This window comes from Tachysurus fulvidraco, chromosome 2 (assembly GCF_022655615.1).
Source record: "Tachysurus fulvidraco isolate hzauxx_2018 chromosome 2, HZAU_PFXX_2.0, whole genome shotgun sequence".
Classification (NCBI taxonomy): Eukaryota; Metazoa; Chordata; class Actinopteri; order Siluriformes; family Bagridae; genus Tachysurus; species Tachysurus fulvidraco.
In genome coordinates this window covers 3,685,094-3,712,222 of record NC_062519.1, presented here as the reverse complement: position 1 = coordinate 3,712,222, position 27,129 = coordinate 3,685,094, and the positions used below count along the sequence as shown (strand labels likewise).

Here is a 27,129-nt window from a genome sequence, read left to right as displayed (position 1 = left end):
ACCGAGATATTTTTGACTCATGTCACAACCGGCTTAGCATGTTTTACTTAATGTAAGTATTTACGACATGTAGGACAATGTACGACAAAAGTCATGACAAAAAAAGGGAGGACGCAGTGAAAACACATGGCGAGGCAGGTGGGAGGAGCGAGGCACACAGCGAGTCAGGTGGGGGGGATCGAGGCACATGGGGGAGCAAGTGAACACTGAACATAAATAAAAGGCACATGGAAAAATTCTGGGCAAGATCCTGACACATGTACATTATGTTATTGTACGCTTGATGTAGTCCTCAAGCAGGGCTTGAACAGGTTCTATAACTTAGAATATGATAGTACAGAATAGAATACTCACTCACTCATTTTCTACCGCTTTATCCGAACTACCTCGGGTCACAGGGAGCCTGTGCCTATCTCAGGCGTCATCGGGCATCAAGGCAGGATACACCCTGGACGGAGTGCCAACCCATCGCAGGGCACACACACACTCTCATTCACACACACACTCACACACTACGGACATTTTTTTCCAGAGATGCCAATCAACCTACCATGCATGTCTTTGGACTGGGGGGGGAAATCGGAGTACCCGGAGGAAACCCCCGAGGCACGGGGAGAACATGCAAACTCCGCACACACAAGTGGAGGCGGGAATCGAACCCCGACCCTGGAGTTGTGAGGCGAACGTGCTAACCACTAAGCCACCGTGCCCCCCCCAGAATAGAATACAATTAATATAAAAAAGTAGATAATCAATCTGATATAGATATACAATCTGTTTGTGTTTCTGCTGCCACTTGATTGTGCCATGTTAGGGCTCCTATGAGTTTTCAGTTCCTTTTCTTTTGGACAAGTCTGTGCACAACCGGAAATGAAAAACATCTTGTACATACTTGATACAGTATATATATGTAGTGTATACTGTATGTATAGAGACTTGTGTGTGTGTGTTACTGCAGGAGGAAACTGTGTGAGTCACATGTTGTAATGGACACGGTAAGTCTATTAGCACAAAATTTTGCTAAATTTGTTAGATTCTAGTTCTTATCTACTGTCTGCATTGTTCTGCTGAATTTAGTATCGATGGCATCAGTATTGTTTTTCACATGGTGTCTGCTGACAGATTTCTCATTAGATGTCTTGTTTGTGCAATCAATAGTGTTGTCAATCATCCACAAGGTGTGATACATAGGCAGGTTTTATTAAGATACTTTAAGAGTTTATTAAGATACTTTAAGGGTTTATTAAGATATATTAATTGTTTATTAAGATACTTTAAGTGTTTATTAAGATATTTTAAGGGTTTATTATTAACGCTCAATATTCAGTCTGCTATTCTTGTGTACTATCTGATTGAATATAGCATTGATTACCTTTCCTAAATTCCACCTACATATCATGTCCATGTCATTTAGCAGTCCACATCGACATTAACACTTTCATTTTTACAAATGTAAACTATCCTCTAACCCCAATCCAGTACACATATATATGCAAATTTTGCACATTGCTCGATCATCAAATGCATGACAGGGAAAGCAGTTCCTTAAGTCACTTGAGTTGTTTTATTTCTTCTTGTCCCTTTAAGCTAGTACCCTGGCCTTCGTCCCTAGCTGTCTCAATGTCAAAACTCTATGTCTGTGCCAAGGAATGGAGAAATTTTGCTTTTAAATGAAAGTATGAACTAGTGACATTACTGAATAAGGCATAGAAAGCAAATATAATGCAAATTTGCATTTATGCAAGAAAAGAAAACTCCACTTTTATATGAACAGTTGTAAAAAAGAGATTTGTTTCTTCCTCATAATGTCTTGTTCTGTTTCAGCTAGCTCTTTCTTCCTCATGTGTGGGCCGACTTCCTGCTTTTGATTTTCACATCACCAGGGGTCTCATTTATAAAACTGTGTGTAGGATCCCTACTAAAAGTTTACGTACGCCCAAAAGCCAAAAATGGCGTATGCCAAAAAAAATTCTGATTTATAAAACCGTGCGTACGCACACCTGTAAGCAATGTTCCCTTTATAAATCACAGATCACCTGCAGATGTGCGTACGTGAACCAGCCTCAAATCCCGCCCTGTACACGCCCATTTTTAAACATAAATTGTCAATGCAAATCACTGTGCGGGCACGAGAGTGGACCTCGTTATAATGAGTTTCCTCTGCGCTCTGCGGGTTTAAAAATGGGGTGAGGAGTCAGCGTCTCAGGGGGTAGCCACGGTCGCCTGCAGGTTATAATTATATTAAAAGCAACATTTTTATAATTATATTAAAAACAACATTGTTACATTTTCTACTTTTTAATATTGTTAAACTCACCAAGAAACCAGCCATCACGTAGCTACTGCGCCTGCATTTAGTCTGTTCCCTACACTGTTATGTGTCAAGATAAAGGAATCATGTGTTGAACCAGGCCAGCGTGGCACAATGTTTGTGAGGGTCATGTTGGAGTCACATATGATTTGCACATTAATAGAATGCACATGCTTTCTATTAACATAAGCAAATTCATTTTCAGATGGTGCCCTTATAGCAACATGAGCGCAGTCAATTGTGCCGATTACATTTGGGAAACCAGACATTGTTGCAAAATGTCATTGTACAGTGTAGGGGAACCTGATGTACCGAATACCCATATTAAGTATACCATTCAAAACAACAGATATTATGGCACTCAGGGACGGCTGTGATATACCAGACCTATAGGGTGAGATGATAGATTCCAATAGAATTATTTCATATACGAAAAGGTTTTAGACACAAAGTTGAGGATTACTTATAGTTTTTTTTATATAAATAATTTACCTGTCTGCCAATTCCTGCTGGAAACAGCCGGTTGCCAAGAACCCCAGAGTGGTGAGGTCTTGTATTTGGACTGGGATGGCATGGTTCCGGCGTGTTACCCTCTCTAATACTGGACCCAATTCAACACATATATCAAAGAGCACAGCTCTAGGGAATCTAAATCGGCTTATTAGCCAGTCATCATAATGGGCCAGGAAATCATCATGGTCCCTGAAAACTCATTCTCTCCTTATTCTCCCATTGGCGTAATCATCCAACAGTGCCAGAAGTGCCAGCAGTGCCATCATGAAGCATTACATACCCTTGTCACCGGAGGATTTATATGTTTCTAGCAGACTGATCGTTAACACCTTGACAAAATCACAGAATTAATTTGCGGGCGAAAATTTAAACGAAAATGTTATAGTGAACACTGTTTATGCAGCAGTATAAGCATGAAATAAAAGGCAGACACGAGAGTGTAATTCAGCAAAATGTGTATTCACAACAAAACAGCCAGTTAGCCGCGAAACCAAGGCATGAGCAATCGACTGTCGATCGCATGATCCATTACATACTGTAACAAACACATGCTTCTTCATGACGGTTTTGTAATGAACACCGTAATAGTTAGGACCGATGATGAGTAGCGATTGTGCAACTGCTCCCTGGGCGGCGCAGCATAAATGGCTGCTCACTGCTCCGGGTGTGTGTTCACGGTGTGTGTGTGTGTGTGTGTGTGTGTTCACTGCTGTGTGTGTGCGCACTTTGGATGGGTCAAATGCAGACAACGAATTCTGAGTATGGTTCACCATACTTAGCCGTATGTCACGTCACTTCATGACTGTATTTGCAGTCTTTGACACTTTATGATATGTACATTAAGGAAAATATTTAGTTTTTACACTGTGTTCTGCATTTCTCTAATAAAAGGGTATTTCATGCTATTCTGTATGACATGAAGTCGCACCATCTCCTCCTGCGTTCCCGTTGTGGACAATGTGACTGTAAGTGCTGGTTATTCATTCATTCATTCATCTTCTACCGCTTATCCGAACTACTCGGGTCACGGGGAGCCTGTGCCTATCTCAGGCGTCATTGGGCATCAAGGAACGATGCACCCTGGATGGAGTAGTGCTGATTATTACATTTTGAATTACGTTTGGATTTTACTAGATGTATATAGCCTAAAACAATCGGCACAAATAACACTGTTGGATTTAATCTTCATGATAATGTGGATATAACGTATGAAATGGAGTGAAAATTTAATGTCATTAATTTTTATAATCGTTCTTCTCACATGAATTTTCTACAATCTAACTTCAGTTCACGACCTCACCATCTGTGTCGCCAATTCCCTTTGTCTCCAGAATGTGCGTACGCACTTCTCAAAGTTTGCTTAAAGGTGCGCACATTTTCCCGTCAAGTTTGTTTTTTATAGATCACAACCTTTGCGCGACAACTGCCGTACGTACGTTTCCAGCCCCGTTTTGTGCATACGCACTCTTTATAAATGAGACCCCAGGTCTGTATCTTCTGTACCTGCAGACTCATCACTTTGATTGTTGACTATTTCTGTGTTCTGTTCTGTATTGTCATTAACGTCAATTTTTGGATTTTCTTTTCCTGTCTCCACCTGATCTGCTCCTGGCTCAGTAATTTGACCTTCTGTGTTACTTTTTTACTTCCTGACTTTTTGTCATTGTCTTGTTTGTCTTTTACTTTATTTTCTTTTACCATGTCTATCTCCTGATTACCTTTAACCTCTTTCTTGGGACAATTCCTGATTAAATGTCCCTCCTGACCACAACCAAAACACTTCAAAACTCCAGAAGTTGCAAAAATGACAAATTCTTTCTATTTATTCAATTTATTTTAAACATCTTTATCCCTGTTGTTTAAAATCATGTCTTCTATAGGACACAATGTGCCTCAGTTCGGGGTCTTTACAACCTGCTGGGATCATTTATATTTGTGACACTAGTTTTCCGAATCTAGACAGTTGTCATTATCTATGTAAGGGGGGTGTCATGATCAGCACACCTGCCTCACCTCCGCACCCACAACAGAGAGAATCGTCTCCGGAGTACTAAGCGCTCCCGGACTACACTTCCCACTACACCCCGCTCAACCTAATCAGGGCGCCAGCTGTTCTCCATCAGCTGACGCACTTAAATAAGCAAACGAACTTGATCCCATTGCGAAGTCTCGACTTGCTCCCGCAGTCATTCTGAGCGTTTCTCTGATTGTTTGTTCCGATTGTTTTGACTTTGTTTCTGTTACCTGTCTCTTCGATTGTTCGCTGCCTGCCCTGACCTTCTGCCTATCCCTCGATTCCGATTCCGCCATTTCTCTGATATTGTGTTTGCCGTGCTTGACCCTGCCTGCCTACTCTGTCGAGATTAATAAATTCGCTGCAAATGGATCCATACGACTCCGCCTCGTTACAGAAGACTTCGCCACCGAGCGATCCAGCAGCCGTCTCTCAGCTTGCCACCCAGCTTTCCGCTCAAGCCCAGCAGCTCGCCGGACCCCACCAACAACTAACGCGACTTACCTCGCTCATCGGAGAGCTCGCTGCGGCGTTACAATGTCTGCGAGGCCCCGCTGCGGCTCCGAACCCTCCGGCACCGGCGCCCCGTTCGCCGGCCGATCCAATCGCGACCCCAGCTGTCACCAGCCCGCGGCTCGCGTTTCCGGAAAAGTTTAACGGAGATCCTGGAAAATGCGGAGGTTTCTTAATGCAGTGCCAGCTCTTTGTGGCGCAACAACCGTCCCTGTATCCGACCGCCGCTAGCCGCGTAGCGTTTTTGTGCACGCTCCTCACCGGGAAAGCGCTGGAGTGGGCCACGGCGGTTTGGCAAGAGGATGGCCCAGCCTTCCCCACGTTTGAACACTTCCTCTCCCAATTCCGCGCTGTCTTCGAGCACTCCGCCATGGGTGAGAGCGCAGAGGAGCGTTTGTTGGCCGTATCTCAGGGCGACCATCCCGCCGCTGAGTACGCGCTGACATTCCGTACGCTCGCCGCCGAGACAGGTTGGGAGGAGCGACCCCTAAAGGTGATCTACCGCAAAGGGCTGCATCCGGATCTACAAGCCGAGCTCGCCTGCCGTGATGAAGGGAGAGATTTCAACAGAGTTCATTGACCTGTCCATCCGCATTGACAATTTGATGCGGACACGTCGACCTCCTACGCACGCCGCCCGACACGCGCACGAGACACTTCGCACAGCCCGACCGGCGGACCCCGAGCCCATGCAGCTCGACGCCACACACACCTCACACCTGAGGAGAGAGCAAGACGCTTCCGCTTCCAACTCTGCCTCTACTGCGGAGAAGCCGGACACAGACTGGCCGCCTGCCCCAACAAGCCGCCCGGCAGACGGAACACCTCGGTGAGTCCTGACCCGCTCATTCCTCAATCTTCGAACTGCGCGGTGGTGCAAGTACAAGTTGAAATACAGGGGAAAATGATTAATCTGTCCACACTAATCGATTCCGGCACCGCGGGCAATTTCATGTCAAGGGAGTTTGTGCAAGCCTATAACGTGCCGGTAACCCCGTGTGCTTTTCCTTTGGCAGTGGAGGCGGTAGACGGCAGGCCGCTCAGTGAGGGCCACATCACGCACATCTCCAGGAGTCTCTGGCTGCAGGTAGGCCCTCACCATCAAGAATACCTGCCTTTCCACATCATCCGCTCCCCGCGTCACGCCCTCATCCTAGGCTTCCCCTGGCTCCAACTTCACAACCCCGTCATCTCCTGGAGAGACCTGCACATCTCAAGCTGGGGCGAAGCATGCCACCGACACCTGCCACTGCCTACGAAAACCCCACGACCCAGCACCACGCTTTCTGTATGCTCCACTTCCACCACCTCTAAACTCCCAGCGGAGTACGAAGACCTGACGGCGGCCTTCAGCAAAACTCGGGCCACCGAACTACCACCGCACCGGCCCAGTGACTGCGCCATAGAGCTTCTGCCTGGATCCACTCCACCCAGAGGGAGAATCTTCCCGCTGTCGCAACCAGAGATGGCAGCCATGAAAACCTACATCGAGGAGGAGCTCCAGAAGGGCTTCATCCGACCCTCCGTCTCCCCGGCATCCTCCGGTTTCTTCTTCGTGAAGAAAAAAGATGGAGGCCTCCGCCCATGCATTGACTACCAGGCGCTGAACGACATGACAGTCAAGTTCCGGTATCCTCTTCCCCTCGTGCCGTCGGCTTTCGAACAGCTCCGCCAGGCCCGATACTTCACGAAACTGGACTTACGCAGCGCTTACAACCTCATCCGGATCAGAGAGGGGGATGAATGGAAGACCGCCTTTTCGACCCAATCAGGCCATTATGAATATTTAGTCATGCCGTTCGGCCTTTCGAACAGTCCCGCTTTGTTCCAGTCATTCATTAATGACGTGTTCCGCGACATGCTGGACCGATGGGTGGTCGTATACATCGATGACATCCTTATATATTCAGAGACCATGGAGGAACACATCCGGCATGTGCGGGCAGTCCTTAAACGTCTCATCCAACACCGTCTGTACGCCAAGGCTGAAAAATGCGAATTCCACCAGACCTCCACGACCTTCCTAGGCTACGTCATCTCAGCCGAGGGGGTCGCCATGGACGACTCCAAGGTGCTCGCGGTACTACAGTGGCCCCGACCACAGAGCCTGGAGGAGTTACAGCGCTTCCTGGGGTTCACAAATTTCTATCGCCGCTTCATCCGTGGTTTCAGCACGATTGCGGCCCCGCTCACCTCCATGACCAAAAAGGCATCCACTCGGCTTACCTGGTCCCTTGAAGCTATAACGGCATTCCGGCGCTTGAAAGCGAGCTTCACCTCAGCTCCCATTCTCCACCACCCGGATCCAGACCGGCCGTTCATAGTAGAGGTGGACGCCTCTAATACGGGGGTGGGAGCCATACTGTCTCAACGCCAGGGCCCGGCCAACAAGATGTTTCCGTGTGCATACTTCTCACGCAAGCTATCTCCGACGGAACGCAACTACGACGTGGGGGACCGAGAGCTGCTAGCCATGAAGGTAGCATTCGAGGAGTGGCGGCACTGGCTAGAGGGCGCGGTACACCCGTTCACCGTGCTCACCGACCACTGGAACTTGGAGTACCTTCGTGCCGCCAAACGCCTGAATCCCCGTCAATCGAGGTGGGCCATGTTCTTCACGAGGTTCCGATTCACGGTGACCTACAGGCCGGGGACCAAGAATATCAAGGCCGATAGGTGAACCCGGACCGGACACAAGCCCCGAACCCATCATCTCCAAAGCCCACATCCTCGCGCCCATCCAGTGGGACATCATGACGGAAATAACCCAGGCCAACGCCCACACACCACCACCTGCCAATTGCCCTCCATCCCGGACCTATGTGCCCGAGAACTGGCGCACGAACCTCCTGGAGCTCCTACACTCCAACCCCAGCGCCGGCCATCCCGGCGTCACAGGCACCCTACACCTGGCTCAGAACCAGTTTTGGTGGCCGACTCTAGCCACAGACGTGCACAAATTCGTCCGAGCCTGTACGATCTGCAATACCTCTAAGCCCTCTCATCAGCTCCCCGCGGGCTTACTGCTTCCCCTGCCCACGCCTCAACGCCCCTGGTCCCACATTGCACTCGATTTTGTCACCGACCTTCCCCGTTCCAACAACCACACGGTTATCCTCACCGTGATCGACCGATTCTCCAAGGCCTGCCGTCTGATCCCCATGCCGAAACTTCCCACAGCCTTCGAGACCGCGGAGGCATTGTGCAACTTTGTCTTCCGGTACTATGGCCTGCCTGAGGATATCGTGTCCGACCGCGGCCCCCAGTTCACCTCACGAGTCTGGGCGGCATTCTTCAAACAGCTCAACGTGAACATCTGCCTCACCTCGGGGTACCACCCGCAAGCCAACGGACAGACGGAACGGCTGAACCAAGATCTCATCCGGTTCCTACGCTCTTACTGCCACGATAACCAGACCGACTGGAGCACATACTTGATGTGGGCTGAGTATGCTCAGAATTCTCTCCTCAAACCCGCCACAGGTCTAACCCCGTTCCAGTGCGTCCTGGGATTTCAACCTCCTTTGTTCCCCTGGTCCGACACACCCTCGGACTTACCGGCCGTTGACGAGTGGTTTCGTCGCAGCAGGGACACGTGGAGCGCGGCACACCGGCAGCTACGGCGAGCCATTCGCAGGCAAAAGACACAGGCCGACAGGCGCCGCCGTGAGCACCCCGACTACCAACCCGGACAGTGGGTCTGGCTGTCCACCCGCGACCTCCGCCTCCGTCTGCCCTGTCGTAAGCTCAGCCCACGGTTTGTGGGTCCATTCCGAATCGTCAGACGGATTAATCCGGTCTCCTACCGCCTGGCACTACCCCGTCATACCGCGTATCTCCCACCTTTCACACCTCATTGCTGAAACCCGCGGAGGGACCACCGAGAGACCCAGAAACCTCCGCCGAACCACCAGCACCCCTCTTGGTCGACGAGGGAGAGGCATACCAGGTCCACGAATTGCTGGACTCCAGGCGCCGACGGGGCCGCCTGGAATACCTAGCCGACTGGGTGGGGTACGGCCCGGAAGAACGCTCCTGGGTCAAGGCAGGGGACATCCTGGACCCTTCACTCACCGCTGACTTCCACCTACGCCACCCGGACAGGCCCGCTCCCCGGTCTCGTGGAAGACCTCGACGTCGCACACGTCCTCGCGTCAGGAGCCGCTCGCAGGGGGGGGTCTGTCATGATCAGCACACCTGCCTCACCTCCGCACCCACAACGGAGAGAATCGTCTCCGGAGTACTAAGCGCTCCCGGACTACACTTCCCACTATACCCCGTTCAACCTAATCAGGGCGCCAGCTGTTCTCCATCAGCTGACGCACTTAAATAAGCAAACGAACTTGATCCCATTGCGAAGTCTCGACTTGCTCCCGCAGTCATTCTGAGCGTTTCTCTGATTGTTTGTTCCGATTGTTTTGACTTTGTTTCTGTTACCTGTCTCTTCGATTGTTCGCTGCCTGCCCTGACCTTCTGCCTATCCCTCGATTCCGATTCCGCCATTTCTCTGATATTGTGTTTGCCGTGCTTGACCCTGCCTGCCTACTCTGTCGAGATTAATAAATACGCTGCAAATGGATCCATACGACTCCGCCTCGTTACAGGGGGACATTAGACAGGGTAACTCTTTTCACAGGGATATTTGAGGGGGAAACTTTGACCAAAGTCTTTAATTACAACCCCTTTAGCGACCACAAACACAACTTTGTGAAGCTTATTCACAAACATAACCACAGCCTTGTTCATGAGGGCAGCAGAAACAATGCTCTTCCTGCCGATTGACCTAGAAACTGCAGAAGCGCACTCCTCTAAAGAAACTTTTTCCAAAGAAAACAAGACACTGCGTGCGAGCGAGAGACAGAGACACTGAGAGAAAGAGAGATATTTTTTTCCTACTAATTGATGATACTAATACATAATGCCTCGTGTGTGTGGAGTTTGCATGTTCTCCCCGTGCCTCGGGGGTTTCCTCCGGATACTCCGGTTTGCTCCCCCGGTCCAAAGAGATGCATGGTAGGTTGATTGGCATGTCTGGAAAATTGTCCATAGTGTGCGATTACGTTATAGGGTGTATCCTGCCTTGATGCCGATGATGCCTGTGATAGGCACAGGCTCCCCATGACTTCGGATAGGCGGTAGAAAATGAATAAAGAATGAATGATGAGCATAAAATTAATTGGTGGATGAACTGAACTGGAAAAAAAATTGTTATACCTGACGCCCACATTGGTGTGTGTGTGTTTCAGGTCAGAGTAGACATGGTGTCTCTGTGGTGTGTGTTGTCTCTGCTCACCTTAATCTCTCTGGAGGCTTCAGGAACAAACCCTGGAGCTAAAGTAAGAGTCACACAAAAGGGGCTTGATTATGGTGAGTATTGCATGCCACAAGCATCTAAATATTTTATTTTCTATTCTTTCCATCAAGATCATATTTATTTTTGTTTCAACTGCAGAACTTCAGATTAGCATCAACCCCCTACGGGAGAAGATCAAAACCATTCAAATCCCAAACATGAGGGGCAAAACAGAGGTTCTATTTATGGACGTCTCATACAGAGTGAGCAGGTGAAGCAGCAAATCAACATATTTTTCTTGTAAATATGCATAGATATATACACTAGATGTCGCCTTGTATAGGGCATGCAACACTGCTACAATGGTGTGACTATACATGTTAATTTAAACATTTAAATTGTATTTGTTTATTAAATATGATACACAAGCAATTTGCAGGTGGAAGCAAATCACAAATTCAAGAGGAACATAATGTGAAAGATAGGTGGCAAAGACTGTTCAATCTTTTGTTTATTCTTTTCCGGCAATACTTTTGCAACATTAACTAATGTTAACTAACCAAAAACAAAGTTTGACTTTGAGGCTGAACTGCCAACCTAACTAGTGACATCCTTCCAGGACTGTCAGCTGTGTTAACCTTTTAAAAAAAAAGTGTTTAGTGTCCCTGCAACTTATCCATGACTGACGTCTCTGTTTATCACTTGGGAATCTACAGATCAAACAGATTCGGATTCAGATAAGATAAAAAAAATCCAAACCTTTTCAGGCATAATGTCATTAAATATGTCCTTAAGTGAAGTAACTTGATAAAAGAGCATTCTGCTTGTGTAAAGTCCAGGACAATCTCATAAAATGTTTGACAGATAAGGGAACAAAACATACATAAAGTTGGGTCTTCACCTTTAAGCAAAAAAGCATGGGTTAATTTTTAATGTCCTTATTAAGAGCTTTGGAATCTAAAAACATTGTTGGTTTTCCTAACTTAATAACTAAAGGGTAAATAGCATGGATCAGCTGCGGTCGTTAACCAAGGACTGAAACAAACCAAGAACAACTGGCACCGTCCATGCATTTAAAGTACTGTATAAAGATATAGTGTGTGTATATATATCCTCCTCTCTTTTATCTCTTTTTTTCTATGTTAATAAGCCAAAAAGCTTTTCATGTTACTGCTGTTCTAATCAATCAATTTCTTCTAATCAATTTCTTCTGAGCAATCATTTACATTTACATTTACAGCATTTGGCAGATGCCCTTATCCAGAGCGACGTACATAAGTGCTTAAATCTCTAACAATGAATCATTAATGCTGGTTCACTAGGTTACATACTTAAGATATCATAAGTTAAAACATTTGTTCAAAGTTACAATGAAAAAGTGTCAAAGGTTGTTTTTTTTTAATGCAAAAGATAAGGAAAGAGAAGTGCTAGTTGAAGTGTTTCCTGAATAAGTAGGTCTTCAACCGCCATTTGAAAATAGCCAGTGGACTCAGCTGTCCGGACCCCTAGGGGCAGTTCATTCTACCACCTTCGTGCCAGAAAAGAGAAGTGTCTTGTAGTATACTTGCCTCTTACCCTGAGACATGGTGGAACCAGTTGAGCAGTGCTGGTAGATCTGAGGGTGCGGGGTGCAGTGCGAGGAGTGATGAGGGCTTTGAGGTAAGAGGGTTGCTGGTCCATTTCTGGCTTTGTAGGCCAGCATCAGTGTTTTGAATCTGATGCATGCAGCTACCGGAAGCCAGTGGAGGGATCGCAGCAGCGGGGTGGTATGCGAGAACTTTGGCAGGTTGAAAGCAAGCCGTGCAGCTGCATTTTGTATCATTTACAGAGGACGAATTGCATTCATAGGTAGACCTGCCAGCAGTGTGTTGTAGTAATCCAGTCTTGAAATGACAAGAGACTGAACAAGTACCTGAGCAGCCTGTGTGGACAAAAATGACTGAATCCTTCTAATGTTGTAGAGAAGAAAGCGACATGAGCAAGTCACATTAGCAACATGAGAGGAAAAGGACAGTTGATGGTCCATGGTTACCCCAAGGTTGTGAGCTGTGGCTGAAGGGGAGATCAGATCGTTGTGTAGGGATATATCAAGATCATGACCTGGGGATGAATCACCTTGGATGAACAGCAGTTCATTTTTGCTAGGATTAAGCTTTAACTGATGAGCAGTCATCCATGATGAAATTTCTGCCAGACATGCTGAGATCCAATCAGAAGCTGTGGTATCTGAGGGTGGGAAAGAGAAGATAAGTTGCGTATCATCACCATAGCAGTGGCAAGAAAACCCATGTGAGGAAATAACTTCACCAAGAGAGTGAGTATACAAAGAGAAAAGAACAGAACCAAGTACTGAGCCCTGTGGGACACCAGTGGAGAGTCTGCGTGGAGCAGATGTTACTCCCCACCATGTTACCTGATATGAGTGTCCATCCAAGTAGGAAGCAAACCATTCCCTGATCCGCAAATCCCAAGACGCCTGAGGGTGGACAAGAGAGTCTTGTGGTTGGCCGTATCAAACACTGCTGAAAGGTCAAGGAGGATAAGGACGGATGATAGTTTGGCTGATCTAGCAGCATGTAGTTTCTCAGAGACATCCAAAAGGGCTGTCTCTGTGGAATGAGCAAGACTGGTTGGGATCTTGGAGGTTGTTCTGTGAGAGATAGACAGACAGTTGATTATAGAATTTTTGAAAGAAACGAGAGAAGTGATACCGGTCTGTAGTTACTGATGTCTGATGGATCCAGGGCAGGTTTCTTTAGGATAGGAATAACCCTTGCTCTCTTGAAAGTAGTTGGTACCTGACCAGATGCTATGGATCTATTGATGATGGTGGTAATGAAGGGCAGAAGGTCTTGCAAGATGATCTGGAGCTTAGTGGAAGGGAGTGAATCCAATGGGCAGGTGGTAGGATTGCAGGACTGGAGGAGTTGTAAATCTCTTCTGCTGCTACAGAAATGCAACAACAAAGCAGTAGGGGATTTCAATCAGATTTAAGGAGATGTAATATGATATGAAATGTTATTGGCTTGTGGACTGTTTAGATTCCATCATTTCTGTTTCTGACAGCATGCGGATCGAAGAGGTTTCATTGTATTCTATGGCTGTGGGGTTTGTACCTGGTACTGGGGTGAGTCTCTCTGTCGGCAAGGCCTACATTGGCCTGAAAGGCAACTGGGAAGTGGAATATCTTTTCATGTAAGCAAAAGCTGATTATTGATAACGATTATCTTAATCGATTATCTTAATAACGATTGGTTCATCTTAATCCTAAAGAAAATTGTCTTGTGTAAATTGTCTAGAGACGACGACGGCTGGTTCACTTTGTCCATCTTTGACATCAGGATCAGCACCACCATTGGTGTGAGTAACGATGGTCAAGGGCATCCAAGAGTTTACGCTGCATCCTGTTCTGCTTCTATTGGCCAAGTCGAAATCGATCTGCATGGAGGTTTGAGGTAATCTATCATTAGAAATATGAGGTCACGTTTATTGGTGTACCACTTCAGATTAAAAATAAGAAAATAAAATGTACATAACACTACCAAAGGTTCAACTTTTTGTATTATTGCCAAGCTCATTAGGATTGTATTGGTGTTATCTGTATTTGTAGATGTTCCATGAGTCAAAATGTTTGTATTTATATAGATCTTTAATACTATCTTATTATTAATATTAAACTTTTTATATTTTAACTTTACCACTAAACTCTAGAGACATCACAGACAGACAGAGATGAATAACAGTCACTTTTATTCAGAAATTGTAATTTATAGCAATTTATAAAATGGAACTTCTGGAGCCTTCTGGAAAGTCTTCCATCTACAGTTCATGAATGATTTATATGGTTTTGAAGGACTGTTGTCATTCCCACAGTAAACAACTCTTAGGCTTCAGTTGACAACAATCCATGGACACGACAAAGGCTCTGTTTAATATGTTGTCACTGACACACTTTGTGAGTGGCTCAGAGAAACTGATATGCACAATAATATTTTATTATTATTCCTCTCCCTTGTCCATTCAGCTGGCTGTATCAATTGTTTGACAGCTACATCAATTCAGCTGTGCTTGATGCCCTACAGCCACAGGTACCTACAAAACCCCAATTAAATTAAAAGGAAGAATATCACGTGCTGTTTATTTCATTATAAATCCTTGGTGTTTCAGATCTGTACTATGGTGACTGAAGCCATAAATAGCATCAATCCGCATCTGAAAACTCTAAATGGTATGATCAATGATCAACACACACACACATACATACATTTACAGCATTTGGCAGACACCCTTATACAGAGCAACTTACATTATTTCATATTTATACAACTGAGCAATTGAGGGTTAAGGGACTTGCTCAGGGGCCCAACAGTGGCATCTTAGGTTTCCTGGGATCGAACTCACAACCTTCTGATTGGTAGCCCAAGACCTTAACCGCTAGGCTACCACATGCCCCCCCCCCCAACTGACAGAGAGAGAGAGAGAGAGACACACACGCACACACACATATTTACATGTTAAAATAAGTCTCTTTATCTGTTACAGAACCTAATATCCTGCTAAAGTCTGCTATTTAAATGCTTTAATACATTTTAGTTCTTGCTCAAGTTGACAAGTATGCTGAAATCGACTATTCCATGGTGGGGTCACCATTTGTTTCTTACTCTGGCATTGATCTGGGTTTAAAGGTGAGTTGAAACTTAATTCTCCCTGGGAAAACCTGACATGTTTTATTTATGTTTTTCAATACTCTCTATTTTTCTCTTTCTTTTTCTGCAGGGGGAGTTCTACAACATCAAGCAACACCAGGAGCCTCCGTTCTCCCCGACACCCTTCTCTCTGCCTGCTCAGGACAGCAACATGCTGTACATCGCATTATCAGCTTTCACCCTGAACTCAGCCGGCTTCGTGTACAACAACGCCGGAGTGCTGAAACACTATATAACAGACGACATGGTGAGTTACAACCACCGCTGTAGGTCATCATTAACTCTAGGCTGATTTTATCAACAAGGAGAACAAATTTTACAAAACAAAACATTCACAACAAAATCAGGTAGGTTCTGAAATTTAATAATCATTCTCATTACAGATCTCTTCCAGCTGTCCTTTTCAACTTGACACAAAGACGTTTGGGATTTTCATTCCACAGGTATGAAATATATTCATATCTTCTTCTTTTTTATATTTTAAATCTCCTATAAACTTTTGTTTTTTGGGGATGTATCTGTTTAAGCATCTTAGACTAATCATTCCAAGGTCACAATTAAAGGTGGGGTGCACGATGTTTGAAAAATGCTTCAGAAAACTGAGTCGAGCCGGCAAACAAAACAAACGTGTAGCCAATGAGCAGAAAGGGGTGTGTCTTGTCAATATGCGGCAGAGAGAGTGTTCAGTGCGCATGTCTGACATTAGCCTCTGCCATTACCTCTGCCTCGGGTTCTAGGTATAGAATGTCGTCTGATGTGTGAAACGCAGCTAAACATTTACATTTACAGCATTTGGCAGACGCCCTTATCCAGAGCGAAGTACATAAGTGCTTAAATCTCTATCATTGGATAGATTAATGCTGGTTCACTAGGTTACGTACTTAAGATACCATGAGTTTAAAACACTGTTCAAAGTTACAATGAAAAAGTGTTTTGTTTTGTTTTTTTTTGTTTTTTTTTTTTTGTTTTTTTTTGGGGGGGGGGTGGGTTAGAGTATAGATCCATCCATCCATCCATCCATCTTCTACCGCTTTATCCGGGGCCGGGTCTCGGGGGCAGCAGACTAAGCAGGGATGCCCAGACTTCCCTCTCCCCAGACACTTCCTCCAGCTCTTCCGGGGGAATACCCAGGCGTTCCCAGGCCAGCCGAGAGACATAGTCCCGTCAGCGTGTCCTAGGTCTTCCCCTGGGCCTCCTCCCGGTTGGACATGCCTGGAACACCTTCCCAGGAAGGCGTCCAGGAGGCATCCGCAACAGATGCCCAAGCCATCTCAACTGACTCCTCTCGTCGAGGAGTTGGGTTCCAGAGCCCAAGCTGTGTGTGGAGGTGAGCCCAACCATCTCTAGTCGGTATCTCTCAGCCTCCCGCACCAGCTCAGGCTCCTTCCCCACCAGCGAGGTGACATTCCATGTCCCAGAGCCAGATTACGTGTCCGGTGATTGGGTTGCTGAGGCCCCTGCTTTCGACTTCCACCCAATCCACAATGCACCGACCCCTCACGGTTCCTCCTGCAGGTGGTGGGCCCACGGGAGATCGGCCCCACATCGCTCCTTCGGGCTGAGCCAAGCCGGGCCCCGTGGGGAACGACCCGGCCACCAGGCACTCGCATGCGAGCCCCAACCCCGGGCCTGGCTCCAGGGTGGGGCCCCGGTTGCGCCATACCGGGCGACATCACGGACCATGATATTGAAGTCTACATAAGGGGCTTTTTGAACCGCTCTTTGTCTGGCCTGTCACCTAGGACCTGTTTGCCTTGGGAGACCCTACCAGGGGCAAAAAAGCCCCAGACAACATAGCTCCTAGGATCATTCAGACACGCAAACCCCTCCACCACAATAAGGTTGCGGTTCAAGGAGGGGTAGAGTATAGATATCTATGGTATATACGATTCGATGGTTAAGTCTCTGATATCATTTAATATCCACCTGTATTGTTATTTTCTTTAGGGGAAACTTCAGGGGTCTCATTTTGACCCTAAATTCTGAGGAAAATACCACACAGTGCATTCTGTCACACTCACGTACTGTATCTGTGTTTAAATCTATTTGATCTAATCAATTTCTTCTGAGCAATCATTTACATTTACAGCATTTGGCAGATGCTCTTATCCAGAGCGACGTACATAAGTGCTTAAATCTCTAACAATGAATCATTAATGCTAGTTCACTAGGTTACATACTTAAGATATCATGAGTTAAAACATTTGTTCAAAGTTAAAATGAAAAAGTGTCAAAGGTTGTGGTTTTCTTTTTTTTTTTTTTAATGCAAAAGATAAGGAAAGAGAAGTGCTAGTTGAAGTGTTTCCTGAATAAGTAGGTCTTCAACCGCCATTTGAAAATAGCCAGTGGACTCAGCTGTCCGGACCCCTAGGGGCAGTTCATTCCACCACCTTCGTGCCAGAACAGAGAAGAGTCTTGTAGTATACTTGCCTCTTACCCTGAGACATGGTGGAACCAGTTGAGCAGTGCTGGTAGATCTGAGGGTGCGGGGTGCAGTGCGAGGAGTGATGAGGGCTTTGAGGTAAGAGGGTTGCTGGTCCATTTCTGGCTTTGTAGGCCAGCATCAGTGTTTTGAATCTGATGCATGCAGCTACCGGAAGCCAGTGGAGGGATCGCAGCAGCGGGGTGGTATGCGAGAACTTTGGCAGGTTGATAACAAGCCGTGCAGCTGCATTTTGTATCATTTACAGAGGACGAATTGAATTCATAGGTAGACCTGCCAGCAGTGTGTTGTAGTAATCCAGTCTTGAAATGACAAGAGACTGAACAAGTACCTGAACAGCCTGTGTGGACAAAAATGACTGAATCCTTCTAATGTTGTAGAGAAGAAAGCGACATGAGCGAGTCACAGCAACATGAGAGGAAAAGGACAGTTGATGGTCCATGGTTACCCCAAGGTTGTGAGCTGTGGCTGAAGGGGAGATCAGATCGTTGTGTACAGCAGTTCAGTTTTGCTAGGATTAAGCTTTAACTGATGAGTAGTCATCCATGATGAAATTTCTGCCAGACATGCTGAGATCAAATCAGAAGCTGTGGTATCTGAGGGTGGGAAAGAGAAGATAAGTTGTGTATCATCGGCATAGCAGTGGTAAGAAAACCCATGTGAGGAAATAACTTCACCAAGAGAGTGAGTATACAGGGAGAAAAGAACAGGACCAAGTATTTATCCCTGTGGGACACCAGTGGAGAGACTGCATGGAGCAGATGTCAGTCCCCTCCATGTTACCTGATATGAGCATCCTTCCAGGTAGGAAGTGAATCAATCCCAAGATGATCCGCAAATCCCAGGACTCCTGATGGTGGAAAGAAGAGTCTCGTGGTTGACCTTATCGAACGCTGCTGAAAGGTCAAGGAGAGATGACAGTTTGGCTGATCTAGCAACATGTAGTTTCTCAGAGACATCTAAAAGGGCTGTCTCTGTGGAATGAGCTGCTTTAAAGCAAGACTGGTTGGGATCTTGGAAGTTCTGTTCTATGAAGTTCTGTGAGAGATAGACAGAAAGTTGATTATAGACAATGTGTTCAAGAATTTTTGAAAGAAACGATAGAAATGATACCGGTCTGTAGTTACTGATGTCTGATGGATCCAGAGCAGGTTTCTTTAGGATGGGAATAACCCTTGCTCCCTTGAAAGTAGTTGGTACCTGACCAGATGCTATGGATCTATTGATGATGGTGGTAATGAAGGGCAGAAGGTCTTGCAAGATGATCTGGAGCTTAGAGGAAGGGAGTGGATCCAATGGGCAGGTGGTAGGATTGCAAGACTGGATGAGTTGTAAATCTCTTCTGCTGCTACAGTTGAGAAATGCAACAATGAAGGAGTAGGGGAATCCATACTGTGAGGTGTAAGTGCAGTCGGGGCAGAAGTGAATGTCCGGCAGATTTCCTCAATCTTCTGGTAGAGAGAAGCAATGTCTTCTGCAGTCAGGGAGGATGAAGAAGGTGGAGCTGGGGGGTTGAGTAGAGAAGAGATGATGTTGTGGAGCTTCTGAGGGTCATGTGAAGAATCTTCAAGCATTTCCTTGTAGAAGGAAGTCTTGGCAGAAGTCACACCTAAGGAGAACTTGGCACGGAGTGTTTGGTAAGAATCAAGATCTGCATCAAGTTGTGATTTCTTCCACTTTCTCTCTGATGATCTTAGCTGTCTTTGATTGTTGCGCAGCACATCAGAAAGCCAAGAAGCAGAACAAGAAGTTTTCTTGGGTTTAGAGAAGGTCCAGAGTTAAGGAGAGAGATGAGAGGAAAGCATCAGTGGCTGATTCCAAGGGTAGTGAGGAAAAAGACTCAGGATCAGGAAGAGAAGAAAGAGTGCCAGAAGCTACAGAAGAAGGGGAGACAAACTGAAGGTTGCGGCGGGTAAGAACGAGGGGGTGATTTTTTTTATATAATTTTAGGTAGATAATTTTAGGTAGGATAGGGAGAGTGATGGTGAAGGATACCAGGTGATGGGCTGAGATGTCTAGTGGGGTAGCAGTCATGTCTGTAGCTGGAGAAGGATGGGTGAAAACCAGGTCCAGGACATTGCCTCCTTTGTGTGTGGGGATGTAGCTGGGAGAAAACCTTTCACAGTAAAACACACAGAACTACAAAAACACATTTGTATTACCATAGTATTACTCATTGAGTTGATTTATTGATAAAAATATCCCCTCGGCCAGCTGCCCCAGCAGGTTCCGCCATAATAGTTGCCTGGGTTGCGTATGTATGTGTGGGGCGGGGCTATCAAAACAGGGGTGACACCCGTTTGGGTTTGGGGTGTGTTTGTATTTGGTGATTTCAAATGTCAACATTGGCTTTCAAACATCGTTCACCCCACTTTTAATCGTTAGCATGTTTTACTTAATGTACGTATTTAATATGTGACTCCAGATTGCTAAGCAGTACCCTGGCCTGAAGATGAAGCTCCTGTTGAAGGCTGCAAAGGACCCGAACATCTCATTTGAGCCTGACCTAATGACCCTGGAGGCAAGCAGCACAGTTTCAGCCTACGCTATTCAGCGCAACGCCACATTGTCTCCTCTCTTCATCCTCAACATGGTGAGTAACGCAGACATGAGGTGATATGATTCTGTGGGAGGGGTTAAATATTTGGTCGAATCATTAATGATGTACATGTTTTATCTGCAGAATGCCAGCGTGAGCGCTCTGATTTATGTCAGCGGTCTGAAAGTGCTTGGAAATGTGACTCTTAAAAAGTAATTCATGCTGGTTTTATGTTAAAAAAAAACTTTGTTAAATGCTATTTTAAAAAAAAATAAAAAAATAAAAATTTTCAATCATTGGTAATTTGCTCATAATATATTTATTATTTTTATAGAATTAACCTGACATTAAACACAAGCAACGTTGGACCAATTCTGGTATGAGGACAAACAGACCAGTTTGATATGTCTGCTGAGGAAAATGAACACAAATCTAAATTCTTTTTCTGTCCAACAGGTAGAAGTATTGGATAATGTTGTATTGTCACTCTTGAATGATGCTGTGATACCCAGAGTTAATGGTGAATATATGATCTGATCAACTGTGTTTTATTGTAGATTTTTATTAAAAAAAAAAATTTTTAATCTATAAAATGCTCTTGGCAGATTTCCTAAAGAACGGTTATCCTCTACCTGCCATCGGGGAAATGAACCTGCGCAACACCCAGCTTCAGATCCTGAAGGTATGAGAATTAAGTTTGGTCAATTTTATAATGTATAGACTTTTAAATTTGATTTAATCCATGATTTTTAATGTAATTTCAGGATTATGTGCTGATCGGGACAGATGTCCAGTTTGGAGGAGTGGATTTACCTGATGTCCTCTAACTGTGGATTCTTTTTTCCAAACTAATATTTTTCCTGAAATTATAAGCCCTTCTTTTATGCATACTAATCACGATCTTATCAGGTCATGCTAAACTGGTGGCTTCTCTCTTTCTGTTCTCTATTTCATCCATTTATATGAGTCTATCCAGCATCTTAACAGCATAAGGCCTTCATTTATATGTAGCTTGACTGAATATGACTCTTATTTTGCTCTTCTAATAGAAGCACGCAAAATATGTGTTTTATTTACAGCAATATTTTTAATTTATAATTTGTTCAATAAACGTGGTTCACTAATATTAACATTAACATACAGTGTCCTGTTCGTTATGATGCTGCTCATAAGTTCAGGGAGGTGTGGCTGAAGGCGTGGCCTTGCAGACTCTGGGAGTTTGCTGAAGTAATCTATAAAAGGAAAACACCATACAGTAAATTACACAGCAATGAAGTTTCACCAGCACTATTAAACATCATGTTCATTACTGATGTGGACAGAAAAATGCAAAAGTACACATAAGACCCAAAGGGTCTTAAAACTCACCTTCACCAGTACATAGTCTCCAGCTTTAACCGGGGCAGTATTAATGCCTGTGGGGTCAGAGGGCAAATGCTTTCTGGGAAAAATCACTTTTACGTTGGCGTCATTCCGACCACAGAGATCCTCAGGGGATCGTTTACTCTCCTACACATAAAAAGACAATCAGACTAATAAAATATCAAATTACAGCAAAAAACTATGTCGTCCATTGATTTTACAACATTAGCTGGCCTTTTGTTTGCCAGTTCAGGAGCTTTGGGTTCTCGGACGAAGCTAGCATTCTTCGAGAAGCATCTATTAGCTGCAGTACTTACTCCCTCCACTAGGACCAGTTGTGTGCTCCCAATGAGAGCTGTGTTCAATTTAGAGGCTTCCTCTCTGAACACGGATATGAGCTCCTCCAGACGCCTCTTCTTCACCTCTACAGGGACATTATCGTGTAAACGATGGTATGAGTGTGTTTTCTGTAGGGAATCGAAGAGATCTGGTTTCACCTCTGGCAACAAATAACCCTCAGTTTTGTTCAGTGATGATTCTGCTTACCTTCCTCATGCTGTATGCGAACAGAAAGCCTACATTGTAGCCCACCTCCCGGAGTAGAGACAGTGTCTGCTGGTGGTCCTCCTCTGTCTCACCGCAGAAACCGGCGATGAAGTCGCTGCTCAGACTGACCTCTGGTATTATCTTTCGAATGTTTTCCACCAACTCGAGGTACGCCTCCCTGGTGTAGCTGTAAATAAAACAGAGTGAGGTGGTTAATTTAACACTCAAGGATTCCAAGACAACTCTTACGATTCTGTGAATTATCAGCGTTGTCTTACCCGCGTCTCATGGACTGTAAAACTCGACTGCTGCCACTCTGAGCTGGGAGGTGGATCTGCTTACAGATGTTATTCCTCTCCTGGATCAAATGTAATACCTACATAAAACACATATTTTAAAGAAAACAGTTCATTTTTTTTAATTAAATAGCATGCATTATTTCATATTAATAAAATATTACAAAATCAAAAGAGAACAAATAGTGTCAGTAATTTAGATTTCCTCATCTGGAAAGTCTTTGGGATGTGGAGATGTGAAGCGTATCCTCATGTCGGGATCAACCATGGAGACTCGATCCAGAAGATCAGCGAAACGTAGGCCTCCCTGCTTCTTACGGTACACCGTGCTGAAACCCCGACTGAGACCGGAGGTGCTGATCTGCGTCTCAGACGTGTCCCTGTAGCTGTTAACGTTCTGCCCCAACAGGGTCACCTCCTTCACCCCCTACAGCCACCACAATAATACAAACTAATTTGTAGTGCAGGTTCTATAAAATATGTGATTTATAACATAACTTCATTTCAATGAAAAAAGCCACCTGATCTGAGAGGCTGCGCACTTCTTCCAGTATGGAGGACACGGGTCTGCTCCTCTCTCTTCCACGGGTGAAGGGTACGATACAGTAGCTGCACATGTTGTCACAGCCACGCATAATGGACCTGAGGGACAAAACAATGGAGGAGAAATCATGATTTCTGTTTGTGTGTGTGTGTGGGGGGGGGTTGACAGGATACAGGAAATGAACAGCTGGTGCTTTCAATAAAGCATTTGTAATGTCTTCTTGTAAAACTAAGAAAGTTGAAAATCACAGGTCTGGAAAGAATCCATTGTTAAACTGATTAGTGGTGCAATTTGTTATGTGTCTTGTGAGGTCTGAACATGGAAAGTGAATTAAGGTTAATGTTCCTGATCATTCTCTGATGAAACCTAACAAAGTGCATTTTCTCCAAAGCCATCTGTAAATGTTTCAGTGACTCGTACTGTGAAATTCAGGTTTCACAAGACTAAAGCATGGGAATGTGCACTTCTCACACAAAAGCGCTGTGTCCTGCATGATGGACTGGCATGACATCAGCGTAGGTCTCCTCCAGGGAAAGCAGGACGTTGCTGGCTCTCTGTCCTCCATGAGCAAGAGACAGGAGCCGTGGCAGGTCTCTGTAGGCGTCAGGTCCTGCTATGACGTCCACCACCTTCTCTCGTTCTAACAGCTCGGTCTTCAGTCGCTCTGCCATGCAGCCTGAATGAGTGGAATGAGCACACACACACACACACACACACACACACACACACACACACACACACACAAAGATACACACAGACACACGCACAAAGATACACACAGACACGCACACAGAGACACAAATACACACACATACACGCACACACACAGGCACACACACGCACACACACAAAGATACACACAGACATGCACATAGAGACACAAATGCACACACAGACACACATCAGTGAGAAAATATGAAAAGCATCTTCCACAAAAGCCAAAAAACACACAAGTTGAGAAATACAGTAAATACTAACCCAATACTCCTATTTTCAACGGGACATCAGTCTTAGGCCGTTTCTTTTTCAGGGCTCCAAGCTGTTTGAGTCTGTTCCAGATGGTCTGCTCTGCTTTCTCTCTGTGCAAAACAGGAAACAGAACTAAATCCAAAGCCATTACACATCCATGACAGCAATGTAACTGGTAAACAGTGACAAAAAGAAATAAAAATAAAAAATAAAAAAAACTTGACATTTTAGCAATTAAAAATATCTTGGTTAGAGCCAAATATATCTATTTCATAATCTCTTAGATCATGGTCATAGGTCATACTAGATTCTTTGACTGCATTCGTTTTAATCTGCAAACAGATGTCAATTTTTTACAGTTTAGTGTTTTTTTAAATAAATGAATAAAAATAAATATATAACTAAACATCACAAGAGAATTTAACAAAAATATTTATTATTTAATATTATTTATTTATTTATTTATCTTATTTTATTTTTGCTCCTGTCTCTTGCTCAATATTTATATTCATATCAGATATCAGTATTTTAGAGATATTTGGAGATATCAGTCTTTTTTCTTCCCCTAGTTCAGAATGATTACAATTATAAAACACTACATACAAAACTACACATTTCATGTTAGTGATTTTTATCACAGCAGTATTCCCACCTTACGGAGCAGGTAACGAGCAGCACCACATCCGCCTGTTAGAGAATGAAAATAGATATAAGAATTAAACTAAAACATACATTTGTGTAAATAGGGAAATATATAAAAGGGCTTGGCTTACTTCTGACAGCTCAGCTGTCCTTTGGTAGCCTCCGTTCTGAAGAATGGACCAAGCAATTTCTGTGTCATTCACATTCATTTGGCAGCCATATGTTTCAAAATACACTACGGGAAAAGAGAAAAAGTAATCAAATGTTTACACTCACTTTTGAAATTTAAATTTACATTTAAAGCTGCATTATGTAACTTTTCAATATGTGGGGATTTAGAGACCCCTCTGGTAGAAATATGCTACTGATTAGATTAGATTGGATTCAACTTTATTGTCATTACACATATACAAGTTTAAGGCAACGAAATGCAGTTTGGCATCTAACCAGAAGTGCAATAAGCAGCAAGTGCAAGATGTACAGTATATACAATAGGATTACAGTATTTTACAGTATGAACAGGATCATATACAGATGTATATGCTACGGATATACAGGTATGGATATACAAGGTATACAGGTTGGGTGATATAGACATGAAATATACACAGTGTTATATATTATATGGACAGATATACAGGTGCTATTAATATAATATACAGGGGTGGGTGATCATCAGGAGTTTGGTAAGGTGGAAAAAAAGCTGTACAGGGAAGATAAAAGGGTTATGAACCATTGAAAGCACCAGCTGTTCATTTCCTGTTCAAATCCCTCTAGAGAAAAAAGCTGTTCCTCAGTCTAATGGTTTTTAACCAGAGGTTCTGGAAGCACCTACCGGTGGAAAGGGGGACAAAAAAAAATCTATGTGCACATATGTGCACAGACAGCGTTTTCTTTGGACGCAGTCAGTGTTTCCTTTGGAAGCTACTTGCAAGAAAAAAAATCTTTTAAAAACAAATTAAAAACAACAATTGCAGCCAAGGTGATCGTAATAAATTCATTTTGTTTATTTTTGCTATTGTAAATGATGTATAGTTACAAATAAGTATGCAAGTGTTTATATATAGAAATATAAATTTATTGCACAATAGTCGAACGTAGGGATTTTAATATAATGAGATGGTATTAAAGTGTAACCAGATTTGCTGTAGACAGTAGTGTTAAAGTTGGGGTCTCTGATATTTGAGAAATGCTTCAGAAAACTGCATTGGGCCACCAAACAAAACAAAAATTAAAACAAACGTGTAGCAATGAGCAGAAAGGGGTCTTGTCTTGTCAATATGGGTGGAGAGAGTGTTCAGTGCGACATTGGCAGAAAGCAGTTTTAACATTGACATTGGCCGCAGCATTTAGCTCAGGAGTTATTGACTCGGTAAACTCCAATCTGTGAATATGTGACCAACTTCCTGCTCCTTCAGTTCTCTCCAGCGCTGGAAAGCTGATCCTATATTAACACGTCCTACTTCTTGCCTTGTCGTAAGTCTTTCTTTGCTTTCATCCTCCATGTCAATGTTAAAACCACTTTCTGCTAATGTCACACATGCGCACTGAACACTCTCTCCGCCCATATTGACAAGACCCACCCCTTACTGCTCATTGGCTACATGTTTGTTTTGATATTTGTTTTGTTTGGTGGCCCAACGCAGTTTTCTGAAGCATTTCTCAAATATCGGAGACCCAACCTTTAATTTAAAACAGATCCGAAATAATCGGTCAAACGTGTACACAAAAAAGTTACATACTGCAGCTTTAATTGTGACAAACGGTTGCGTCCTATTCCGCTGTGACTACTAGTAGTGCGGATTAGGACACGTCCCATGTTAGTTAGCGAACATGTCGTTTCGCCTGTTCTCTCACCTTTGCGTAGATTTTCTTCAGAGGGGTTTTCTGGAAGATACGACGCTTCGTATTCATAAACTTCAGGAAGTTTGTTCTTGTTTGACGAAGAAAGTTTAATAAAGTCGGTTAAACTCGGACCGGACAACGGTTTGGTTTTAAATCCCTTAAGTTTGGTCTCCTCGGTAACGGTAACTCTATGAGTCGCACGCGCGGAGCAATAACGTCGTTGGTAGCCCCGCGCGCGTCGAGATAAACTTTTATAAACGCTAAAAATAAAGAGTCTTAAACTTCCTGCAGCTTCCATTTCTGATTGAAATATTTTAATCTATTTTTTTTTTTACTACAATCAGTCCTGGACCAGAAATTAGGTGACTGTTTAAGGTTATACGCTTAGCAAAGATGCTAACAAGATTCTGTAGGATTTTTGAGGTAATTTTTTAAGCCGTTTTGAAATGTCTGTCAGATTATTCGATAGATTAATAAACTCATTTTCAGATGTATATTAAGTAACGCATGGAAAATATCTATATGTATACATAAAAAAAATCACATGTAACCTTCCTATTTGAGCTTCACGAGCATGTCTAAGGAGGTCTGGT

The 27,129-nt window shown here is 44.3% G+C and overlaps 2 protein-coding genes across 2 annotated transcripts; one reads left to right on the top strand and one right to left on the bottom strand.

The window, feature by feature from the left end:
* Window positions 1-851: 851 nt before the first annotated feature.
* Window positions 852-21,468, top strand: LOC113656420 (bactericidal permeability-increasing protein-like). Its single transcript, XM_047804132.1, has 16 exons — window positions 852-995; window positions 10,598-10,718; window positions 10,804-10,915; window positions 13,711-13,839; window positions 13,944-14,099; window positions 14,669-14,732; window positions 14,812-14,872; window positions 15,238-15,329; window positions 15,421-15,597; window positions 15,734-15,793; window positions 20,219-20,386; window positions 20,477-20,544; window positions 20,667-20,709; window positions 20,789-20,852; window positions 20,938-21,014; window positions 21,097-21,468. The coding sequence occupies exons 1-16, from the start codon at window positions 987-989 to the stop codon at window positions 21,157-21,159; spliced, it is 1,464 nt and encodes a 487-aa protein (XP_047660088.1). The 5' UTR covers window positions 852-986; the 3' UTR covers window positions 21,160-21,468.
* LOC113647852 (mitochondrial tRNA methylthiotransferase CDK5RAP1-like) lies at window positions 21,396-27,129 on the bottom strand. Its single transcript, XM_047804100.1, has 12 exons — window positions 26,549-27,129; window positions 24,823-24,926; window positions 24,702-24,736; window positions 24,059-24,159; window positions 23,552-23,756; window positions 23,058-23,178; window positions 22,742-22,963; window positions 22,519-22,616; window positions 22,241-22,427; window positions 22,012-22,161; window positions 21,701-21,841; window positions 21,396-21,564 (listed from the first exon to the last, which is right to left on the bottom strand). The coding sequence occupies exons 1-12, from the start codon at window positions 26,832-26,834 to the stop codon at window positions 21,499-21,501; spliced, it is 1,716 nt and encodes a 571-aa protein (XP_047660056.1). The 5' UTR covers window positions 26,835-27,129; the 3' UTR covers window positions 21,396-21,498.